Source organism: Typopeltis vanoorti, chromosome 6, assembly GCF_054136105.1.
Source record: "Typopeltis vanoorti isolate ZY-2024b chromosome 6, IOZ_Tvanoo_1.0, whole genome shotgun sequence".
NCBI classification, from domain to species: domain Eukaryota; kingdom Metazoa; phylum Arthropoda; class Arachnida; order Uropygi; family Thelyphonidae; genus Typopeltis; species Typopeltis vanoorti.
The window spans coordinates 119,085,493-119,105,673 of NC_143554.1; the positions used below are offsets into that span (position 1 = coordinate 119,085,493).

General features: G+C 37.4%; 1 protein-coding gene across 3 annotated transcripts in view; it reads right to left on the reverse strand.

Annotated features, from left to right (window-relative positions):
- Positions 1-11,756: 11,756 nt before the first annotated feature.
- Positions 11,757-20,181, reverse strand: part of LOC150105871 (uncharacterized) — a 73,786-nt gene continuing 65,361 nt past the window's right edge. For all 3 annotated transcript variants that reach the window (XM_090393638.1, XM_090393637.1, XM_090393636.1), the window contains one exon: positions 11,757-12,846. In XM_090393638.1, coding sequence (XP_090249764.1) covers positions 12,641-12,846 — 206 coding nt within the window. In that variant the 3' untranslated portion in view covers positions 11,757-12,640. The remainder of the gene's footprint in view (positions 12,847-20,181) is intronic.

A 20,181-nucleotide genomic window follows, 5' to 3' on the forward strand; every position in this document is an offset into this window, starting at 1 on the left:
GATGGCAATGCTGAACCAATGAAGTTTAACTGAGGTTCGGCTGTTACTGTTATCCTGGGTTAATGAGTTCGCTCTCTTAGGTTTTGCCCTAAGGGAGCACTTTGAGTCTCCGGGGAAAGTGTTCTCTGGCACGGCCCGCTGAGGGGTACTTGCCGGTGAATTATTTTCCTCGGAATATGAGCGGTTCTGCTCAGTGGTCGGGGAGCCCGTCACTGAGTGGAACCAACGCTGAGATTAGGACGGTCTTTCGCCCACTATGGAGTGGCCTAGAGATCGTCCGTATTTTTGAGATTTCACCTTTACTTACATAGTCGGTGATTAATAATACCCTTGGAGGGTAATGGATGGCAATGCTGTAGCCAATGAAGTTTAACTGAGGTCGGCTGTTGCTGTTATCCTGGGTAAAAGAGTTCGCTCTCTTAGGTTTTGCCCTAAGGGAGCAATTGAGTTACCGGGGAAAGTGTTCTCCGGCACGGCCCGCTGAGGGGCACTTGCCGGTGAATTATTTTCTTCGGAATGAGCGGTTCTACTCTGTGGTCGAGTTTCACTGAGTAGAACCAACGCGGAGATTTGGACGGTCTTTCGCCCACGAATGAGTGGCCTAGAGAACGTCCGATATTTTTGAGTATGTTTAAGTATCATCGTCCGATGATACTTAAACATACGGTGATTAATAATACCCTTGGAGGGTAATGGATGGCAATGCTGTAGCCAATGAAGTTCTAACTGAGGCTCGGCTATTGCTGCTACCCTCCTGCCATGATCAGAGCTTTAATAGCTCAAAACACCTTATCCCTACACTGTCCTCTACAGATAACGGGGAAGATGAAAAGCATTCTTGCTTCGCCCCTTTAAGCCAGTCCTTATAAGGACTTAAGAAATTCTCTGGAACTGAAAATGAATCAATTGACCGTGAGATGCGGTGAGTGATTCATTCCCTTGGCGGGTAACGGATAGCAATGCTGTACCAATGAAGTTTAACTGAGGTTCGGCTGTTGCTGTTACCCCCTTGGGTGATGAGGTGATGAGATATCCTTGGAGGGTAACGGATGGCAATGCTGAACCAATGAAGTTTAACGGAGGTTCGGCTGTTGCTGTTACCCCCTTGGATAATGAGTTTCGAGAGTTTGCTCTCTTGAGAGGTTTTTGCCTTAAGGGAGCAGTTTGAGTCTCCGGGGAAAGTGTTCTCCGGCACGGCCCGGTGAGGGGCTTTGTCGGTGAATTATTTTCTTCGGAATTTGAGCGGTTCTGCTCGGTGGTCGGGGAGCCCGTCACTGAGTGGAGACCAACGCGGAGATAGGGACGGTCTTTCGCCCACTATGGATCGTCCTAGAGATCGTCCGATTTTTTGAGATATCACCTTTACTTAAACAGTCGGTGAGTGATTCATTCAATCCAAATACCCTTGGAGGGTAATGGATGGCAATGCTGTAGCTAATGAAGTTCTAACTGAGGCGCGGCCATTGCTGTTACCCTCTTGCCATGATCAGAGATTTAATAGCTCAATAACACCTTATTACACTGTCCTCTACAGACAACGGGGAATATGAAAAGCATTCTTGCTTCGCCCCTTTAAGCCAGTCCTTATAAGGAGTGATTCTCTATGGAGAACCTCAAAAAAATCGGGAAAAAAAAACGGTATAGAGTTGACGGCATAGAACTCAGAAATAACCAAAGAAAGGCTGAAATGAGGCATAAATACCCGTAAGGATGATGATGATGGTGACAAACGAAGTTATAGCTTTTACAAATCTGAAGTTCACGATTCAGACATGATAAATTTTAGCTGATTCACGTATTGCTTTTTATTAGGCTTATATGACGTTAATTCCATTATCTCGCAAGATCATGATTAAAGAGAGAATAATTTTATATTTCATATGAAATTAGAAAATTTCATATGTAATATAAAATTTAACCTGCTGAGAAATGGCCATTCTCACAGGGTTAACTTCGGCCTGTAAACTGACGTATGTCAGACCTCTGTACCCTCGGATCACGTGGGGATATGACAATATAAAATTAATATTAATAAATGAAACAGAAAATAAAAACTTAGCCCACTCACGATTCTAATGTACTATAAAGCTTATAACCTTTCGGGAGTGGAAGTCACATAAAAAATAAAATAAAATAAAAGATAATTAGCAAAGAAAGTTTATTTTCCTTTCAACATCTTTGATTTACATGCAACATGTCTCTGAAATTATTTTTTCTTGGATGAGTTTCTGTCATTCTTTTCAGTAATATCATCCTTTTGAAATAAATAAAAGAAATCCTCATATTTTGAGGAACTTGTCTTTTTGACTATAATAGAGTACCATTTTTCTATCAATTTTAGAACTATTCGTCAATCTTTAGAACAGGCTTTCGATTTCGATAGATCTTTTCACAATATTTTAAAGCGGCTCATTTCAGTTCATCAATAAATATAAAGTATTTTTTATAGTAACCAAAGACAGAAACGTACGTGTTTATTCAATATTTCTATGTGCACGCCATTAGTTTCTCGTTTTGAAAACCAACATCTCCATGTGCTTTAATTAAAAGCATAAATAACATAAAGTAATAATTACGAAACAGACATCAGTTACGCCTACATGCAGAGTTAAACAAGTAATTAAATAATTACGTAGAAGTGGGTCATGTTTGATAATTCTGAGTAGTTCTATAATCCATTACGTTATTTCTCAGGAGAACAATTTGCTTGCCGTGCAAACAGAGAATAATTACACTCATGATGCATTTATTGAATATATCAACTGAATTTCGTATTTAGTGTTTTAAAAATAGCAAATTCCTATGGAGAGGCAAAAAAGGAACGTTCTCTCTCTCTCTCTCTCTTTCTTTTATTTTTATTTTATTTTATTTTAAAGCCAACTCTTACCGTTTTCCAATACAGACAACTGTCCCGTGGTGGTATTTTCATTTAAATTAAAAGTGTAAATGAAATGCTGTCCTATGTCTACGTTTGGGAGGTAAGAAAAGTTGACGTTTTTTTAAGCAACTTAAAGTTTTTATTATTTATTATTTTAAAAAGAAACTATTTTTGTAACGAAAACTAATTCACACTTTAAATTTTCAGTGCACTAATTCAAGTTCATAATGACTTACATTTTTAATAAAAAATTAATTTACATTTTAGTATATATTTATACTACTTGGAAAGAAGTTAACGGACACCCCCCCCCCCCTCGTGGGTAAGGTACATCGTAACATCTAACGAGTCGCGTGTTTGTAGCCGGTATAAACGACACATTGAATGCGGAGTTCCGGGCATCGACTGGAACAAGAATCTGCACAAAAACATTCAAAACCGAGGCTCACAACATGGGATTCCATGGTAGGACCGTTAAACGTATGTAAGCCCCACATTACCCGAACCAACATGCAGCGTCGTCTTCAATAGTGCCACACAGCGTGTACAGTGGAAGCTTGGAAAGCTGTGTTATGGAGCGACGAATCACGCTACACCAGTAGCGCACGCACTCAAGATTTAATCTTGTGTGTGTGTGGGGGGGGGGGGAAGTTGAGTAGATGATTTGAGAGTACACACTACGCATCGCATACGACCTATGACAGCATCTGCAATGATCGCTAATTCATAAGGTAGTACAGATATAGAAAACAAGACACAGCATAAATAAAAATAAAGAATTTTAATTAGGTAAAATATTTTTGAAAATTTTTCTAGTGTTTTTTTTTTCCCTTTTTGTTTGGCGGATCCCCCCCCCCCCCTCCCTGGGTGCGCCACTGCGCTACACCCTCTACTGATCAAATGAACGGGTGTGGGTATGGCGGATGCACGTTGCACGTCTCTTACCAGAGTGCGTAATCCCAACTATGAAATGCAGAGGTGCCGGTGTGATGGTATGGTCGTGTTTTGGCCTAGGACTTCTGTAGTGCCACGAACTTCGGTATCTTAGCATTCTGGACGATGCAATGCTTCCTACGTTGTGACGTTCCTAAGGAACTGACGATTATCTCTTTCAGCAAAACAATGCACCTTGTTATAATGTGCTGCTGCTCTAAGTGCGTGATTTTTAGACACGAACGTCACCACACTTGAACTGGCCTCCACAGAATCCTGATCTCAATCCTAATGAACATCTGTGGGATGAACTGGAGTGTCGGTGAGATCAAGTGATATCTGTCCCATAATAGTCCAAGGTCTTATCATGCCTACAGGAAGAATGGTCCAAAATTACCATTGATCGCTATCGTAGCCGTTGGATTGCTGCAGTCATCGAAGCGAAAGGAGGTCCTACATCTTATCTTATTAATGGCTGTTTGTTCCTCGCATTATGATGTCCGTTTACTTCTTTCCAAGCAGTATATGCAACGGAATTACTAGGCTATGTAACATAATTAAATCAATTTAATGACTAGAAGCTGAGAGATACCAAAATAGAAAAAATACTATTTATCATTTTTTAGCGCGCCACAGTTTCATCTTCTTAGATCTATTCGGGTGCATAACATGAAAAGAAAAATATATATTACCATAAATTAACTTGTAAACGTAGTTGTAATATTCGAAGGCGTGTTGGATGCCATGGTATTGTGGGCACGTTTGCGCAGGCCTGATCTCGCGTACGCCAAGCTTGATAGCTGAAGAGTGACTATCAGATAGGTTATAGCTAAGGTTGGTATTAAGATGGATCGGATTGAGGACAATTTCTGTTGATTTCGCAATTCTTCTCTCCAGCTCATCGTGGCATCTAAAATGTTTTTTGATTTATTCCAGATCCCTGGTGAATGACAGAATCTTCCTCTTTAGGGGAGTGCAGAATTAATAACGCGATTCGATAGTGCTCTGCCCATGTGTAATGTTTCTCACCTGTTCTTCCATACTTAACGCAATGGATTTCTCGGTCTGACCAAAATAGGGCACATTGCAGTGGATACTTTAGGCTGCCATGTTTTAGTTTAGGTGTACCAAGTAAGGAACGGAATTTGGAAGAGGAATAAAAGAAATGGAGATTTTAAACTTCTTGACAATTTAGCTAACTTTGGGGAAACGGAAATGATACACGGTAGAGATATAAAGATAGCCATTTTTCTGAAAGGTTGTAAGAAGAAACTATAATTCTTTGATGATCTCTTCTTCTTCACTAAGGAGGGAGCGAGCAAGTCTACCCAAAGTAGAAATGATGTAACTATATGTTGGTATGTATGGAGTTTTCTATAAATTGACATCTTCAGTTTGTTTCACATCGAGGAACGGCAGATAACCGTTAACTTCTAATTCCGAGGTAAATTGTATTCTTGGGTATTGATTTGAGATGGTTCAAAAACTCCTTCAAGAACGTGATCCATGACTCCAAATTAAGAAAATATCATGAATATATCTTTTCCATAACCAAAGCTTTAATGGGAAGGAAGTGAACAATTTTACTAAAAGCTTTCTAAATATAAAGTTGCTGATATGAGAAATAATGAGTTGCCCATGATAAAGCTGAGTTCTGTTTGTAAATAGTATTTTTAAAAAGAAAGTAACTAGAATTTATGCAATGGGTCAGGAGTGACATAACTTTTTTTTGATAACTTATCTTTTAAAAGAATTAAAACATCTTCTTGAGAAATGATGTGGTTAAAAAAAACTTTTTAAAACTTTGGTCAAATGTTTTGAAAGCTTGTGTGTGGAAGAATCAATGCCTACCACGTTGTGAGTGTTTCCCTTATGTATTTTAGACAAGCCATATAATCGGAGGATGATGTGAACGAAGGGATAATCTTAAGTCTCTAGGAAATTCTGTAGTGGGTTATCAGGAGATTATCGAAGAAGATCACGAGGTTGGATCCCTTTCAACAATTGAGTACGTGTCTGTAGTAGTTGTAACATTTTGTTATTGTAATCTTTAGCATCTACGATGACAGTCGAGTTACCTTTTTCTGCAGGGAGAATTATATCCTTATTTTTCTGTAGATTTTTCAAAGCTTGTTCTGCAATAGTATCGTTATCTATTGGGGGTTTTGCATTGTTAATTGTGAGAACGGATTCCATAGGAAGTAAATTAGCTTCTTCAGGTTGAAAGAATTTTCTTTTTCCATATTTGTGAATTATAGTTCTTTTGGAATAGATCTTGGTGACAAACAAAATTAAAAACTTTATTAAGAATATTCTTTTCAACATTAGAAAGATGATAACTGAATTTGTTAATAATCTTATCAGGATTCTAATAACAGTTCTAACTTTAAAGCTTCAAATTTTCTAATTAATATACCTTTGTTGATATTATAAACATTAAATGCTTTATAATGCTTTATAAACATTAAATGCTTGTGATTTTATCAGGGGCGAATACTGGTCTTGAAATTCACGTTTGCTCTTGTTATTATTCAGGGAGTGAAAGGTATGATTTAAGTCTGATTAGGGAATAATGAACTACAGACCATTTAAAACTATATATTTAGAAATGCATGTACATTTAATCATACAAATAGAATATCATTTGTAAAATAAATGTTGTATCTTTTTCAATTTAGCTACTTGAATACAAATTCTACCCTACGGTTCTTCTTTATGAACTGGTCAATAACATCGTCATAAAAAGTTGGTTATAACTGAACTCTGTATGAAGCTGGAAAATTAAGAAATGCCACAAGAGAAATGAAGAGGCTGGGCATCCGGATTTTGGGAATTTGCAAGACAAGATGGCCAGGATCTGGAAAGTGTCAACAAGATAATATGACAATGTATTACTCTGGGAATGATGAGAACAAACATCGACATGGTGTAGCTGTAATAGTAGATGAAGAAATCAATAAATCAGTAATAAATTGGTTTCCATTTTCTGAAAGGATAATGCTGTTACAACTTAAGGGAAACCCCGTTAACATAAATATCATCCAAGCTTATGCACCCACAGCTGACAAAAGTGAAGAAGATGTTGAAGAGTTTTATGAACACCTAAAAGAGATTAAAAACCTAACAAAGAAACATGATATAAACATAGTGATTGGTGACTTCAATGCAAAAGTGGGAAGAGGGGGTGATGGAGAAATTGTTGGCGAACATGGCTTAGGCACCAGAAATGACAGAGGAGATCGCCTAGTCCAATTCTGTCAGGAAGAAGATCTAACAATAGCAAATACCTGGTTTAAACTTCCACCAAGAAGACTGTACACTTGGAAATCGCCTCAAGATAACCAACATAATATTTTCAGAAATCAAATTGATTATATACTGATAAATAAAAGATTCCACAGTAGTATAAAGAGTGCAAAGACTTATCCTGGAGCAGATATCTCATCAGACCACAATCCCATAGTTGCAGAAGTACGTTTTAGATTAAAATCAGCTAAAAAATCACAAAAGAAGAAAAAGAAAATTGATGTAGAAAAACTGAAAGACCCGAACATAAATAAAAGTGCCAAGACACAGCTTAACCTGCGATTACAACAGATTAACATAGAAGAAAATAAAAGTGTGGAATCTCTTTGGAATAGCTTAAAGAATGCCATCGTAACAACAAGTATTGAAGAAGTAGGTTATGTGAATAATATAAAACAACAGGAATGGATGACAGATGAGATTCTTTCTCTTATTGATACAAGAAGAATGTATAAAAACAAAGACCTAGCCAGGTATACAGAAACACATAACATCATCAAGAAAAAAATAAAAGATGCCAAGGAAAATTGGATGAAAAATTTATGTACTGAAATTGAACTGCTTCAGAAACAACATGATAATTTCAATCTGTATAAGAAAATCAACGAAATTTCCGGAAAACTGAGGAAAAAGCAAATAGTGTCTCTAAGAGACGAAAATGGAAAAATAGTTCTAAAATAAGAGAATAAAGCACAGATTTGGATAAAATATGTAACAGAACTTTTCAATGATACTAGACAGAAGCCTATAAATATAAAAGATAACATTCAAGGACCAGCAATCATGAAATGCGAAATAGAGAATGCTATACAAACAAGCAAAACAGGAAAAGCCAGTGGACCAGATGGTGTGCAAACAGAATTTTTAAAATTAATCGAACCAGATAACATCAAACTTCTTGAAAAACTATTTAATAAAATATATGAAAGTGATGAATTTCCATCAGATTGGCTCAAATCTACATTTATCACTATCCCAAAGAAACCCAAAGCGAATTCCTGTGGTGACTTCAGACTTATTAGTCTAATGAGCCAAACATTAAAAATATTTTTGAAAGTAATTCAGAATCGCATTTATAGAAAAAGTGAAGAAACTCTAAGTGAAACACAATTCGGCTTTCGGAATGGTTTTGGTACTAGAGAGGCCCTTTTCTGTACCCAAATATTGATACAAAAATGCATAGAAAAACAGAAATCTGTCTTTATGTGTTTCATAGATTTTGAAAAAGCATTCGACAAAGTCAGACACACCAACTTAATAGAAATCCTTCAACAGATAAGGCTAGACGAACAAGACATAAGACTAATAACAAATCTGTATTGGAATCAGTCAGCTACCGTTCAATTAGACAACATTACCACCAGTGATATTAACATCAAAAGAGGAGTGAGACAAGGATGTGTGCTCTCACCACTACTGTTCAACATATACAGTATGCAGAGGTAATCTTTAAAAAAGCATTGGAAGAATGTCCAGAGGGAATCACAATAAATGGAAAGATTGTTAACAACCTACGATATGCAGATGACACCGTGCTAATTGCAGATAATATTATGGATCTCCAAAAACTCGTTGACAGAGTATACATAGAAAGCCAAAGAATGGGAATAAATATAAACATCAACAAGACAAAATACATGATCATCAGCAAACATCCAGCCTCATCAATGAAACTGACACTCAATGGGAAAAATATTGATTAAGTGTCAAGATATAAATATCTTGGTTGCTGGCTTAATGAACAGTGGGATCCAGAAATAGATATAAAGACAAGGATTGAAGTTGCACGGCAGTCCTTCATGAAAATGAGAACACTATTCTGCAATAAAGACCTAAACATGGAAGTCAGATGCCGAATGCTGAAATGTTACGTGTGGTCTATTCTGCTCTATGGAGTTGAAACATAGATATTGAAGGCGACAACCATCAAGAAAATCGAAGCCTTTGAGATGTGGCTATACAGAAGAATGCTAAAGATATCATGGACAGAAAAAATTACCAATGAAGATGTCTTAAAATCCATTGGCAAAGCTAAACATCTTGTACAAATAATCAAGAAACGAAAAACATCATATCTTGGACACATCATGAGAAACAGCAAATACCAACTTCTACAAACTATTTTGGTAGGAAGAATTGATGGCAAAGGAACTAGAGGAAGAAAAAGAATATCATGGTTTGACAACATCAAGACGTGGACAGGAAAGAGCAGTGCACAACTGTCAGATTAGCACAAGAGCGCAGTTTGTTCGCCAAGATGGTCGCTGACCTTCGATAGAAGATAGCACAATAATAATAAGAAGAATAACTTAATTTTCCAAACCAACACGCTCACTTGTAAAGACTGGCTGAAGCTCATTGGCTAGGGCTACGTTGACTGCGTATGGCCTGTGTTTAAGCAACAGAGTGAGACGACGTAAAATGGCTATGCGCGCATGAAATCACAGTGCTGCTGCGAGGACCTGGAAGCTCCTACAACCGAGCAAGCCAAGGTAGCTTTGACTAGACGAGCAAGCATCAGCCTTCGATACACAACGCTCAATTATTGCCGTGCAACGTCTTCTGTCTACAAAAATAGAAGGCTAAATGGAATGCTTATAAATGCATGCATTTATTAACAAATACATATTACTTTTTTTCTCAATTAATGCTTGCGCAACAAGCATGGAGAATTCACCCCTGGACTTTATCATCTCTATATTGGTAGGTACCAGTATCTAAAGTTTGTTCAATTGAAGAAGATAAAGATTTAAGGGAGTACAAGTGTGTGTGTGTGTGTGTGTGTGTATATATATATATATATATATATATATATATATATATATACATACACACACACATATATATATATATATACATACACACACACACATATATATATACATACACACACACACAAATGTATACCCATGTGTATACACACACACACACACACACACACACATATATATATATATATACAGGGTGTTCGGGATAAATTTGACAGTTTCGTAAGGAAAAAGAAAATCTTCTTTGTATCTATTAAATTTAATGAATTGACAAAAAAACATTACAGGCAGAGTTAATTACAATACTATCAACAAGATTTACTCAAAATAACCACCATTAGCATCGATCACAGCTTCAATTCTGCTTCGGAACCTCGAACAAGCTGATGCTACAGTCTCCCTGGGAAGGGCCGCAAAAACTGTTTTAATTTTATCCATTAACTGGGCTTTTGTATTACTGGAAGTGCGATTGGTGTCTTTTTCAACTGCGCCCCATACAAAATAATCCATGGGGTTAAGGTCTGGGGAGTTTGGAGGCCAAACATTTGGACTGGTGAAGTCGTAGAAATTTTCAGACAACCATTTTTGACTTTTCCCAGAGGTGTGGCAAGGGGCCGAATCCTGCTGCCATACATACGGCCTACCATTGGCTACCCTTGTTATCCAGGGGTTGACTACAGTTAGCAACTCCACGAACAAAGCCCGAATTCCAATGCCAGGGTTCTTCAACACCTGTTCCTGCAGATTTGCGAGGAATTCTGCTGTACGAACGCAATCAGATCGTCTGCTAGGGATCTTTCTTCTTGCTACATCCTCGTAGTCACCATTGCAAGTCTCTAGTTCATGCCTGATTGTTTTTACTGTATTCAGGGAGCATTGGGCAGCAGTCGTAATATCCTTATTTTGATGGCGGGCACGAATCATCATGATACAAGTTATTCTCTTCCATGATTCAGGTGGGTTCCAGCTATCCATCCTTTCTGACATCTTGTATATGAATGAAGAAGGGTCCAAACTTTTAAATGAAGAGAAGTGTGTGTTAATACATGTAACTTACGGAAAAATATAATTAATTATAAATATGTCAAATTTATCCCGAACACCCTGTATATATAGTGACTTCTCCAAGGAGAACAAAGACTCAACCTACTGTCTGCACTACTTAATCCTATATCTATACACTAAGTCACCTACACATACTGGCCACTGAATTAGAAACTTTTATGCAGATATGCGTAAACGTCACTTAAGCAGCGTATATCAGAATTCTTGACCACGTGCGTCACCACGTGTTCCAGCAACTATTTAAGAATGCTACCCATCTATAGTGTTGATCATAATGGGAAAAACAAACGATCACTCGGAGTTCGCTAAAGGGCTTACTGTGGGTGCCTGTCTGCCTGGAGCTACAATTTTGAAAACAGCAGAGCGGAGTGGTTTCTCAAATGATGAGGTGTCCCGGGTGTTTAATCAGTGGAAAAATAACGCGCGTTGCTTGTCTAAGAGGTGTAACTATGGTCCTAAGACAGTCTGAGGAACGAGATCGCCTTCGCCTGAGAAGGTTTGTACGAACAAAAGAACTTCCTGTGTGCAGCAACTGACCGAAGCATTAATGATAGATGTTCTTGGCTCATTCTCACTGAGTGCGGGAAATTGAAGAGAATCGGTATTTGGTGTTTATTTTCATCCTTGCTCTCACTAGCCTATGATTACTATGGTTGATAACTGGACTTGACCCTACTATAAAGACACAATAAATTAAGTTTTGTTTATTGTGTCTTTATAGTAAGTTTTGTTTATTGTGTCTTTATTGATTTTATTTATTAAAAAAATAAATAAAATCAAGAATAATAATACCAACAACTGGAATATGAAAGATAACAGACTGTAAAAGTTTCACGTAAAACAAATAATGCAGTGCGTTTATTTTTCATTTTATTACAGAAATAACACAGACAATGTATACGGTTTCAGGTTAGCTCATATCGAACAACTGACGACAAAAAGGTTGGGCACTTTGATACTGGCCAACAAGAGGACTTTTGTTTTGCTCATTAGCTTCAATAACAATAATTTTAGTCTTAAAACATCATATATAGCATGTACATATGATTTAATCAAGCATAATTTGTAATTATGCTGAAAATTGCTATATAACTTCGTCCGAACTTACCTGAGTTGGTGAACAATGCTGATTGGTTGTGCACACAGATACAAATAAAAAAAGTGCAACATTCATTAGATTTCTATTATGCTAATTTTTAAAAAACCAGATCGCGTATTTTTCTAATACTGGTATCAAGTTTGAGGTGATTCTTTTTTATTCGAATTAAATGCAAGTAGTATAGCGTCATTTTTTATTTATCACAGATTTACTTATCTAATAAGTATATCATCTCTCTCTTTCACTCATTCTGTCTCTTTGTCTTTTTTTTTTTTTCCCTTTTTTGGTCATGAATCGGATTGTCCTTTCTTCTTGTGGTCCCGCCAATGTGGTGTTAAGCATGCAACAAAGACAATTAAAAAGTGGGAGGAGAGGGGAATGAGAGAAAATGGAAGTTACAAAGATTCAAAAACAGCTTCCACTGAGAACATCGGAAAGCTAAAGCAGTTTAAGGCTTGATCATAGTGTGGCTCGTCTCGCCAATAAATTATACACAATATGGCCGGATGAAAAAAACAAAATAAAGAACTACACGTGCTCTTGCAACTCCTGGTCCGTGGCAGTGATGGTTGAAATACCACTTAAATCATCTCAGTTTGCTATATGCTTCACCACAGACACGAGAGCTACAGCCACACTAAGAATTTGGCATTGTACCCATGAAGGGGCTCTGTTACATAAGTCGGTGTCACATGTACATCTTCGCCACTTTCGTCCAACGTCCTCTTCTGTTTTACATATTCCAGTCATCTCAGTGCCACGATTGATGCAATTCCGCCTCCAGTGTTCAAGAATATCTGAAAAAAAAAAAAAAAAAAAACCGTAAAATTTTATTAAACAATTGCGTATATATCAATCTTAATGTGATACCTCATTTCAATTCAAAATATATTTTAACTTATTAATTTATTTTAATGCATTAGTTTTGTTTACTTTAATATATATACAGTTAACCCTTGAACAATGCGGGTTTGAACTGTGAGGGTCCACTTATACGCGGATTTTTTTCAATAAATATGTTGGAAACATTTTTTGAGATTTACGAAAATTTGAACTCGTAGATGAACTGCGTTGTCTAGAAATATCGAAAAAAAATAAGAAAGATTCATGAAATATATGTCGATACTAGTCGATTTTATCATTTACTATCATAAAATATACACAAATCTATAAAAAAAAATTTAAATTTATCAAAACTTACAAAATACTTAAAGACTGTGCATGGCGCCATTTGCAGTCGAGAGAAATGTAAACAAACGTAAAGATGCAGTATTAAATCATAACTGCATAAAATGAACTGTTATTAATTAGTTAAGTTTATTTAATTAATTAGCATAAAATAAAATAAAACTTATAACGATTCATTTATTAGCGTATAGGCTAGACGACCATGAAGCAAACATATCGATCACACTTCGCAACCCTAAAGCAATCCTATTGCTGCTTCTTTGTTATCAATGCATGAATCGTTATACCTGTAAATAAATATGTATATATATATATATATATATATATATATATATATATATATATATATTTATATATGCGCTGTATATATATATTTTTAATCCCTCAAAATAATTTTTTTTTTATTAATTTCGAGTCCTGCGCATGCGTTACTAGCATCAGTTTTATTCCCAATCACTTTCCATTTCATCGCTTACATGCAAGTGAGGTAAAAAAATGTTCATAAGTTTTCAAACAAGACAGAAAGGAAACACGCAGTACCCGCTTTCTATTTCAACTGATACATTCTGTGGAAACCTTCATGACTACCTAACAGTGGGATGCATTGAAGAGGAATGAATCAGAACGTTGTTCAGAGTTGTCAAATTTATTAAGTGTTAATGTTAAGAGAAGTAAGATAAATGTAGGGTATTACATGAGCCCGTCAATGATTGGTATGATAAACAAGAGACGAAGCTAAACAACGCGCTCGTTTAAAGTGGATCAGACGACTATCAGATACATAAAGTTCGTCTGCTGTTTTAATGAGGGCATTAAACAAAAAACGATTTGCCGATCCTTCTTTTAATAACGTTTGCACGAAGGGATAGTATTCTAAAGATAAAGAGAGTATTTATTAATAACCATAAAAATTCCAATAAACAGCATTTAAAAATATTTATATTGTAATACGTATTCAATAAATTTATGTAGTCCAAATTTTGTGTGTAGCAGATTATAAAACAAAAAAAAAAAAAAAAAAAACATTTAATGAATAATATGCCATTCCCCGTCTCTTCACTACACACTTTGCATTGCTATTAACATGGTAAATGAGCAGAATATCGATTCCAATGTTGTATATTGATCGCTACATTTCATTTTATTGCCAGGAAGCCAAAGCCATTAACCTTCATCATCCTCATTTCCAATAGAGATAAAGAAATCATCTTTAAGATCCCTTATTGGACCAAAGCCCAGATACTCGTGTGTGTTATTAGGTGTCCCTATCATAAGATATGCTCCACATTAGTTAATTTTAAAAAAATAATTTAATTGTAATATTTAGATTTGCATTAGAATTTGGTATTTCCATAATATACAAACGAAGAATATACAATATATATATATATCTGCAAATGAGGAGAATGAAATTAATGGCTTTCGCTTCCAGTAAATTCCAGAAAATAAAATGAAATGTAGCGATTAATAATTAATATACAAATATCATATTACTAACAGAAAGGTGTAGTAATTGTAAAATTATAATTTAATTTAGATTAAAAACTAATTGCTTAAGATTAATATTTGAGTTATTATTAAAATTTATGCACACACACACATATATATATATATATGTGCATAAATTTTAATAATAACTCAAATATTAATCTTAAGCAATTAATTTTTAATCTAAATTAAATTACAAATAATTTTACAAGTACTACACCTTTCTGTTAGTAATATGATATTTGTATATTAATCGCTACATTTCATTTTATAAAATGAAGGAGAAAAGTCCTTTTTAGGACTTCCAGGGTAACAAATGGCAATGCTGCAACCAATGAAGGTTTACTGAGGCTCGGCTATTGCCGTTACCCAGCCATGACTCGAGCTTTTTAGCTCAATAACACCCCATCCACACAGATTCTCTTCATTCAGATGACGGGATAAAGAGTCAAGGACTCAGTCCATCGCCCAGTTCTTTTAAGAACTTTATAAAATGAAATAAAAGCCATTAATTTCATTCTCATTTGTAGTTGGGATAAGGAAATAATCTTTAAGATCCCTTAATGATCAAAGACCACATACTCGTGTGTGTTAATTAAGTGTTCTTATCATAAAATCTGCACTACAATCGATTTAGTTAGGTTTAAAAAAAGAATTATAATACTTAGTTTGTGTATTAGAATTTGGAATTTCCATAATATGCTAAGGAGAATATATATATATATATATATATATATGCTAAGGAGAATACACACACACACACACACAATAACTGAAATATTAATCTTAAGCAATTACGGTAATTAATTTTTAATCTAAATTAAATTATAAATAATTTTACAATTACTACACCTTTCTGTTACCAATATGATATTTAAACATCCATTCAGGTGAAATGTAAAATGTGTGAAATCACAGAGAACTGAATCCAATACCCTTGGAGGGTAATGGATGGCAATGCTGTACCAATGAAGTTTTAACTGAGGTTCGGCTGTTGCTGTTACCCTCCTGCCATGATCAGAGCTTTAATAGCTCATTAACACCTTATCCCTACACTGTCCTCTACAGATAACGGGGAATATGAAAAGCATTCTTGCTTCGCCCCTTTAAGCCAGTCCTTATAAGGACTATAATTTTATTGTGTAGATCAGGATTCAAGATAGCGGAAGATGAATACCGGCATGATGGTCGTTGTTGCGAAGAATGTTTTCGATTTTAGTGGTTATTAATGAGTTTTAGATTTTGTGAATCTTCTTTGATAGCGGAATACAAGGTAAGATTTTGACTTTTGATGCAATTTTCCAGCCCTAGCCCGTTCTCTTCGCTATTATAAATATTTCTCAGAATTTGTGCTGGTAGGTCTCTAGACCTGCGCGATTTCTACTTGCGTTCATACGCAATTCCCAAATCACCACCTATTATATTTAACAATGAACAGAACAGATATGTATAACTTTAATGATCTTCTAGATCATCTAAACAAATATCAAGCACTAAAACTATATAAATCATTGCTTAAAAAATTCGATACGGAATGGCCAGATTTCTTAAACCTGTACACTCAACCAGATGAACCCGAAGATATCGAGGACGAAGTTGAAGAGATCAACAACACGTCCATCTCCCTACCTGAGAACCACAGTCAGACAGACTTCACAGAAGAACAAACGAATAAAAGACGCAGAACCGAGGATGATCATATGGAAAACGAAACACCATCACAAACAGTGCCGGAAAAAAAGGAAAAGGTCCCCCCGGTAATTCTCCGTGAAAAGGAAAAATGGACCACAGTTACAAGAACCCCGAGAGAACATAAAATTGGATACTCCTGGGGCAGAAACACCGACGAAGGACTAAAAATTCAACCAACAACAGTCACAGACTTACAGAGGGATAACAAAAATGATGGATAACAACAAACTACAGTACCACACCTTCTCACTAAGCAGCGAAAGAAATCTCGAGGTTGTACTGCGAGGTGTCACTGAAGGCAATACCTCCGAGGAGATCGCGGCAGACCTCACCCAGCAGGGCCTAACACCAATCAAAGTCAGCCGGATGCTTAGATCTGATAAACTATCGATGCCATTAGTATTAGTTGAGATCCAGAACATGAAATGACGAATTTACGACGTAACTGTGGTCTATGGACTTAAGATAACAACAGAACCACTTAGGAAAAGGGAATCAGCAGGGCAATGCCATCGTTGCCAAAAGTTTGGCCGTGCCCAAAGACTATGTAAAGACGAGTTCAGATGCCTGAAGTGTGGTGAGAAACATCAAACCATTACATGCTCAAAACCAAGATCCACACCAGCAAAATGTGCCAACTGTGGAGGTCCCCACCAAGCAAACTACAAAGGATGCAACTACTACCCCAGAAATCACGGAAATACAAGACCCGTCCAACGTCCCCCAATCTGGACCACTCAAAGCATCTCAGCTGCACAGTCATCAAACCAACAAAACCCTATCCACAAAAGTCAGGAAAGGGCACAACCTCCCACCAAGACCGATGCAGAAGCAGCCCGCCCAATGGACATAATGCAGAGCAATCAAATAGGCTCCAACATCACAGCAATACTGACTGCCTCGCTAGCCACTATGCCGCAGGAATTCAGCAGAACAAACCCAACTCCATCCTCCACAAAGAGATTCCTGCAAGGAATCCATTCCATACTAACAGCACTCAATAATGAATAAAACAAAAGTAAAATCCAACTCGCTTCTAATTGCAGCCTGGAATGCCAATGGCCTCACCAACAAGACATTAGAACTACAGGAATTCGTATAAAGACACAACCCGGACATAATGCTGATCAACGAGACTCACCTAAGACCTGTCAACAACCCAAAAGTGAGAGGATACACAATGTACCGAATGGATAGACTCAGCACCAGAGGGGGAGGCACTGCCATCTACATCAAACCGTACCTCCACCACAATGCCATATCGAACCCACAGACTACCAACCTGGAGACTACAGGAATACAAGTCCACACGAACAATGCAAACCTCAAGATATATGCCGCCTACAACTCACCAAGCAATCCTCTACTGACAGCAGACCTGGATACCATCTTTGGCACCACAGACCCCACCATCATAGCAGGAGACTTGAACGCCAAACACACAGCATGGTTCAGCTCCACCAACAACAGAAGTGGACGCATACTACTCAACACTTAACAGTTGTGGTAGCAGGACCCACTGAGCACACTCATTACAGCCCTCATGGCAGATCAGATGTACTTGACATAGCTTTCCTTAAAAACATCAGTTATCAATACCAACTAGAGACGATCAATGAACTATCATCTGACCACAACCCAATCCTGATCAAACTTGGCACGCAAGATCAACTGGCCCCACAGCACACCTTCATATCTTGGGATAGGCTAGCCAAAATCCTACCAGAATACATTGGCCCTGTACCCATCATCCACAAAATAGAAGAAATAGATGAAGCAGTAAGCAATCTAACAAACCAAATCAAAAAAGCACTAGAAGCAGTCACCAAAACCACAACCAATCACCCAACCAGACGGCTCCCAGAAAACATCATGGACCTCATCAGAACAAAAAACAAAGCCAGGAAAAGATACCATAACACAAGAGCCCCACAGGACAAGAAAACATTGAACAACTTGAACAACAAAGTCAGAAAAGCACAGGAATCAGGATTGGGACAATAAACTGTCATCACTCAACCCAGAAGATCACACAATATGGAAATTTCTGAAGATCCTGTGCACAAACACAACCCTCTACCCCCCCCCCCCCCCATGAAAATAGCACATGGAACGGCGCACACTGATAAAGAAAAAGCAGAAGCAATTGCAGAAAACCTAGAAAAACAATGCAGTCCATCACATGACAACATAATCATCACCCACATATATAAAGTCCACCAGCAGGTCAAGTGTACCTTAAGACAGACCTCAGACAAACCAGACAGCATCACCCCACTACTCCAATGGAAATAATCAACATCATAAAACATCTAAACAACAAAAAAAGCTCCAGGTCCAGATGGAATTACAAACAGAATCATCAAACTACTTCCTCGAAAGGCTATTGTGCACCTGGTTAGCATAACCAATGCAATACTGCTGAGGATACAACACTTCCTCACTGCATGGAAAACAGCCGACATCATACCGATAAAAATGCCAGGAAACAATCCACAACTCCTCCAAAGCTACCGTCCAATAAGCCTGCTTTCCAACCTAGGAAAGATTGCTGAAAAAATCATCCTCTCAAGACTACAAGAAAAATCAGACCAATTAGCAATAATTCCAAACGTACAATTTGGCTTCCGCCATGAACACAGCACAGTGCAACAAATACACCGACTAGTGGAGCATATCACTCAAGGATACAACTGGAACCTTCACACAGCTGCAGTCTTTCTGGATATTGACAAGGTATGGCATCAAGGATTACTCTGCAAACTCATACAGGCCACCATTCCAACAAACCTTACCCGTCTAATAAAATCATACCTTACTGACAGATCCATGCAGATAAAAATAAATGGCACCATCTCAACTAGGCGCCAAATCCTGGCAGGAGTACCACAGGGATCTCTGTTGGCTCCTTTAGTTTTCACAATCTACGTGGCTGATATTCCACAGAACCTGAGGACTACCATCACAGTTCTATATGCTGATGACACAGCTATAATGACAAGATCTCTCCGCCCACACCTGGCGATCAGTTGTCTCCAGGACACCATTACAAAGCTAGAGAAATGTTTTCGGACTGGAGGATACAAGTAAACCCCATCAAAAGCTCAGCTATACTATTCACCAGACGCAAAGCCTTCATCCAAGATGACATTCAACTCCTCGGAAAAAATAAACCATGGCAGACAGAAACCAAATACCTTGGAGTACAGCTAGGCAAAAAGCTAAATTTCAACAGCCATATCAAGCTCATAGGCACAAAGACATCCAGAACCATAGCCCAACTCTATCCCCTGATCAACCGCAACAGCAAATTGGATACACGCAACAAGCTGCTACTATATCAGATGGTAATACGAGTAATTACATATGCATCCTCAGCATGGAGTCACAACCAAATCTAACATCCCGAAACTACAGAGGATACAAAACAAATGCCTGCGGATGATCTTGGACGCCCCATGGTTCGTCAGAAACACGCAGATCCACAGAGAACCGGGAACCCCAGACATCCATTCTCTCCTTCATGACAATGCGGAAAAGTTCTTCAGCAAGGCAGACTTTCATCCCAACCCATTAATTAGACAAGCTTCCAGTTATAGTGAACATGACTATCACAAACATAAAAGACCCAAGGCAATCCTGCTCTCAGCAGAACAGAGCTAACTCCATAGTTCACAAAGTGCGAGCATAAGGCTCACAAACGTCCCCCCCCCCATCAAGTTTCTCGATACAGACAAAGGGGAAAACAAAAAGGATTTTATGCT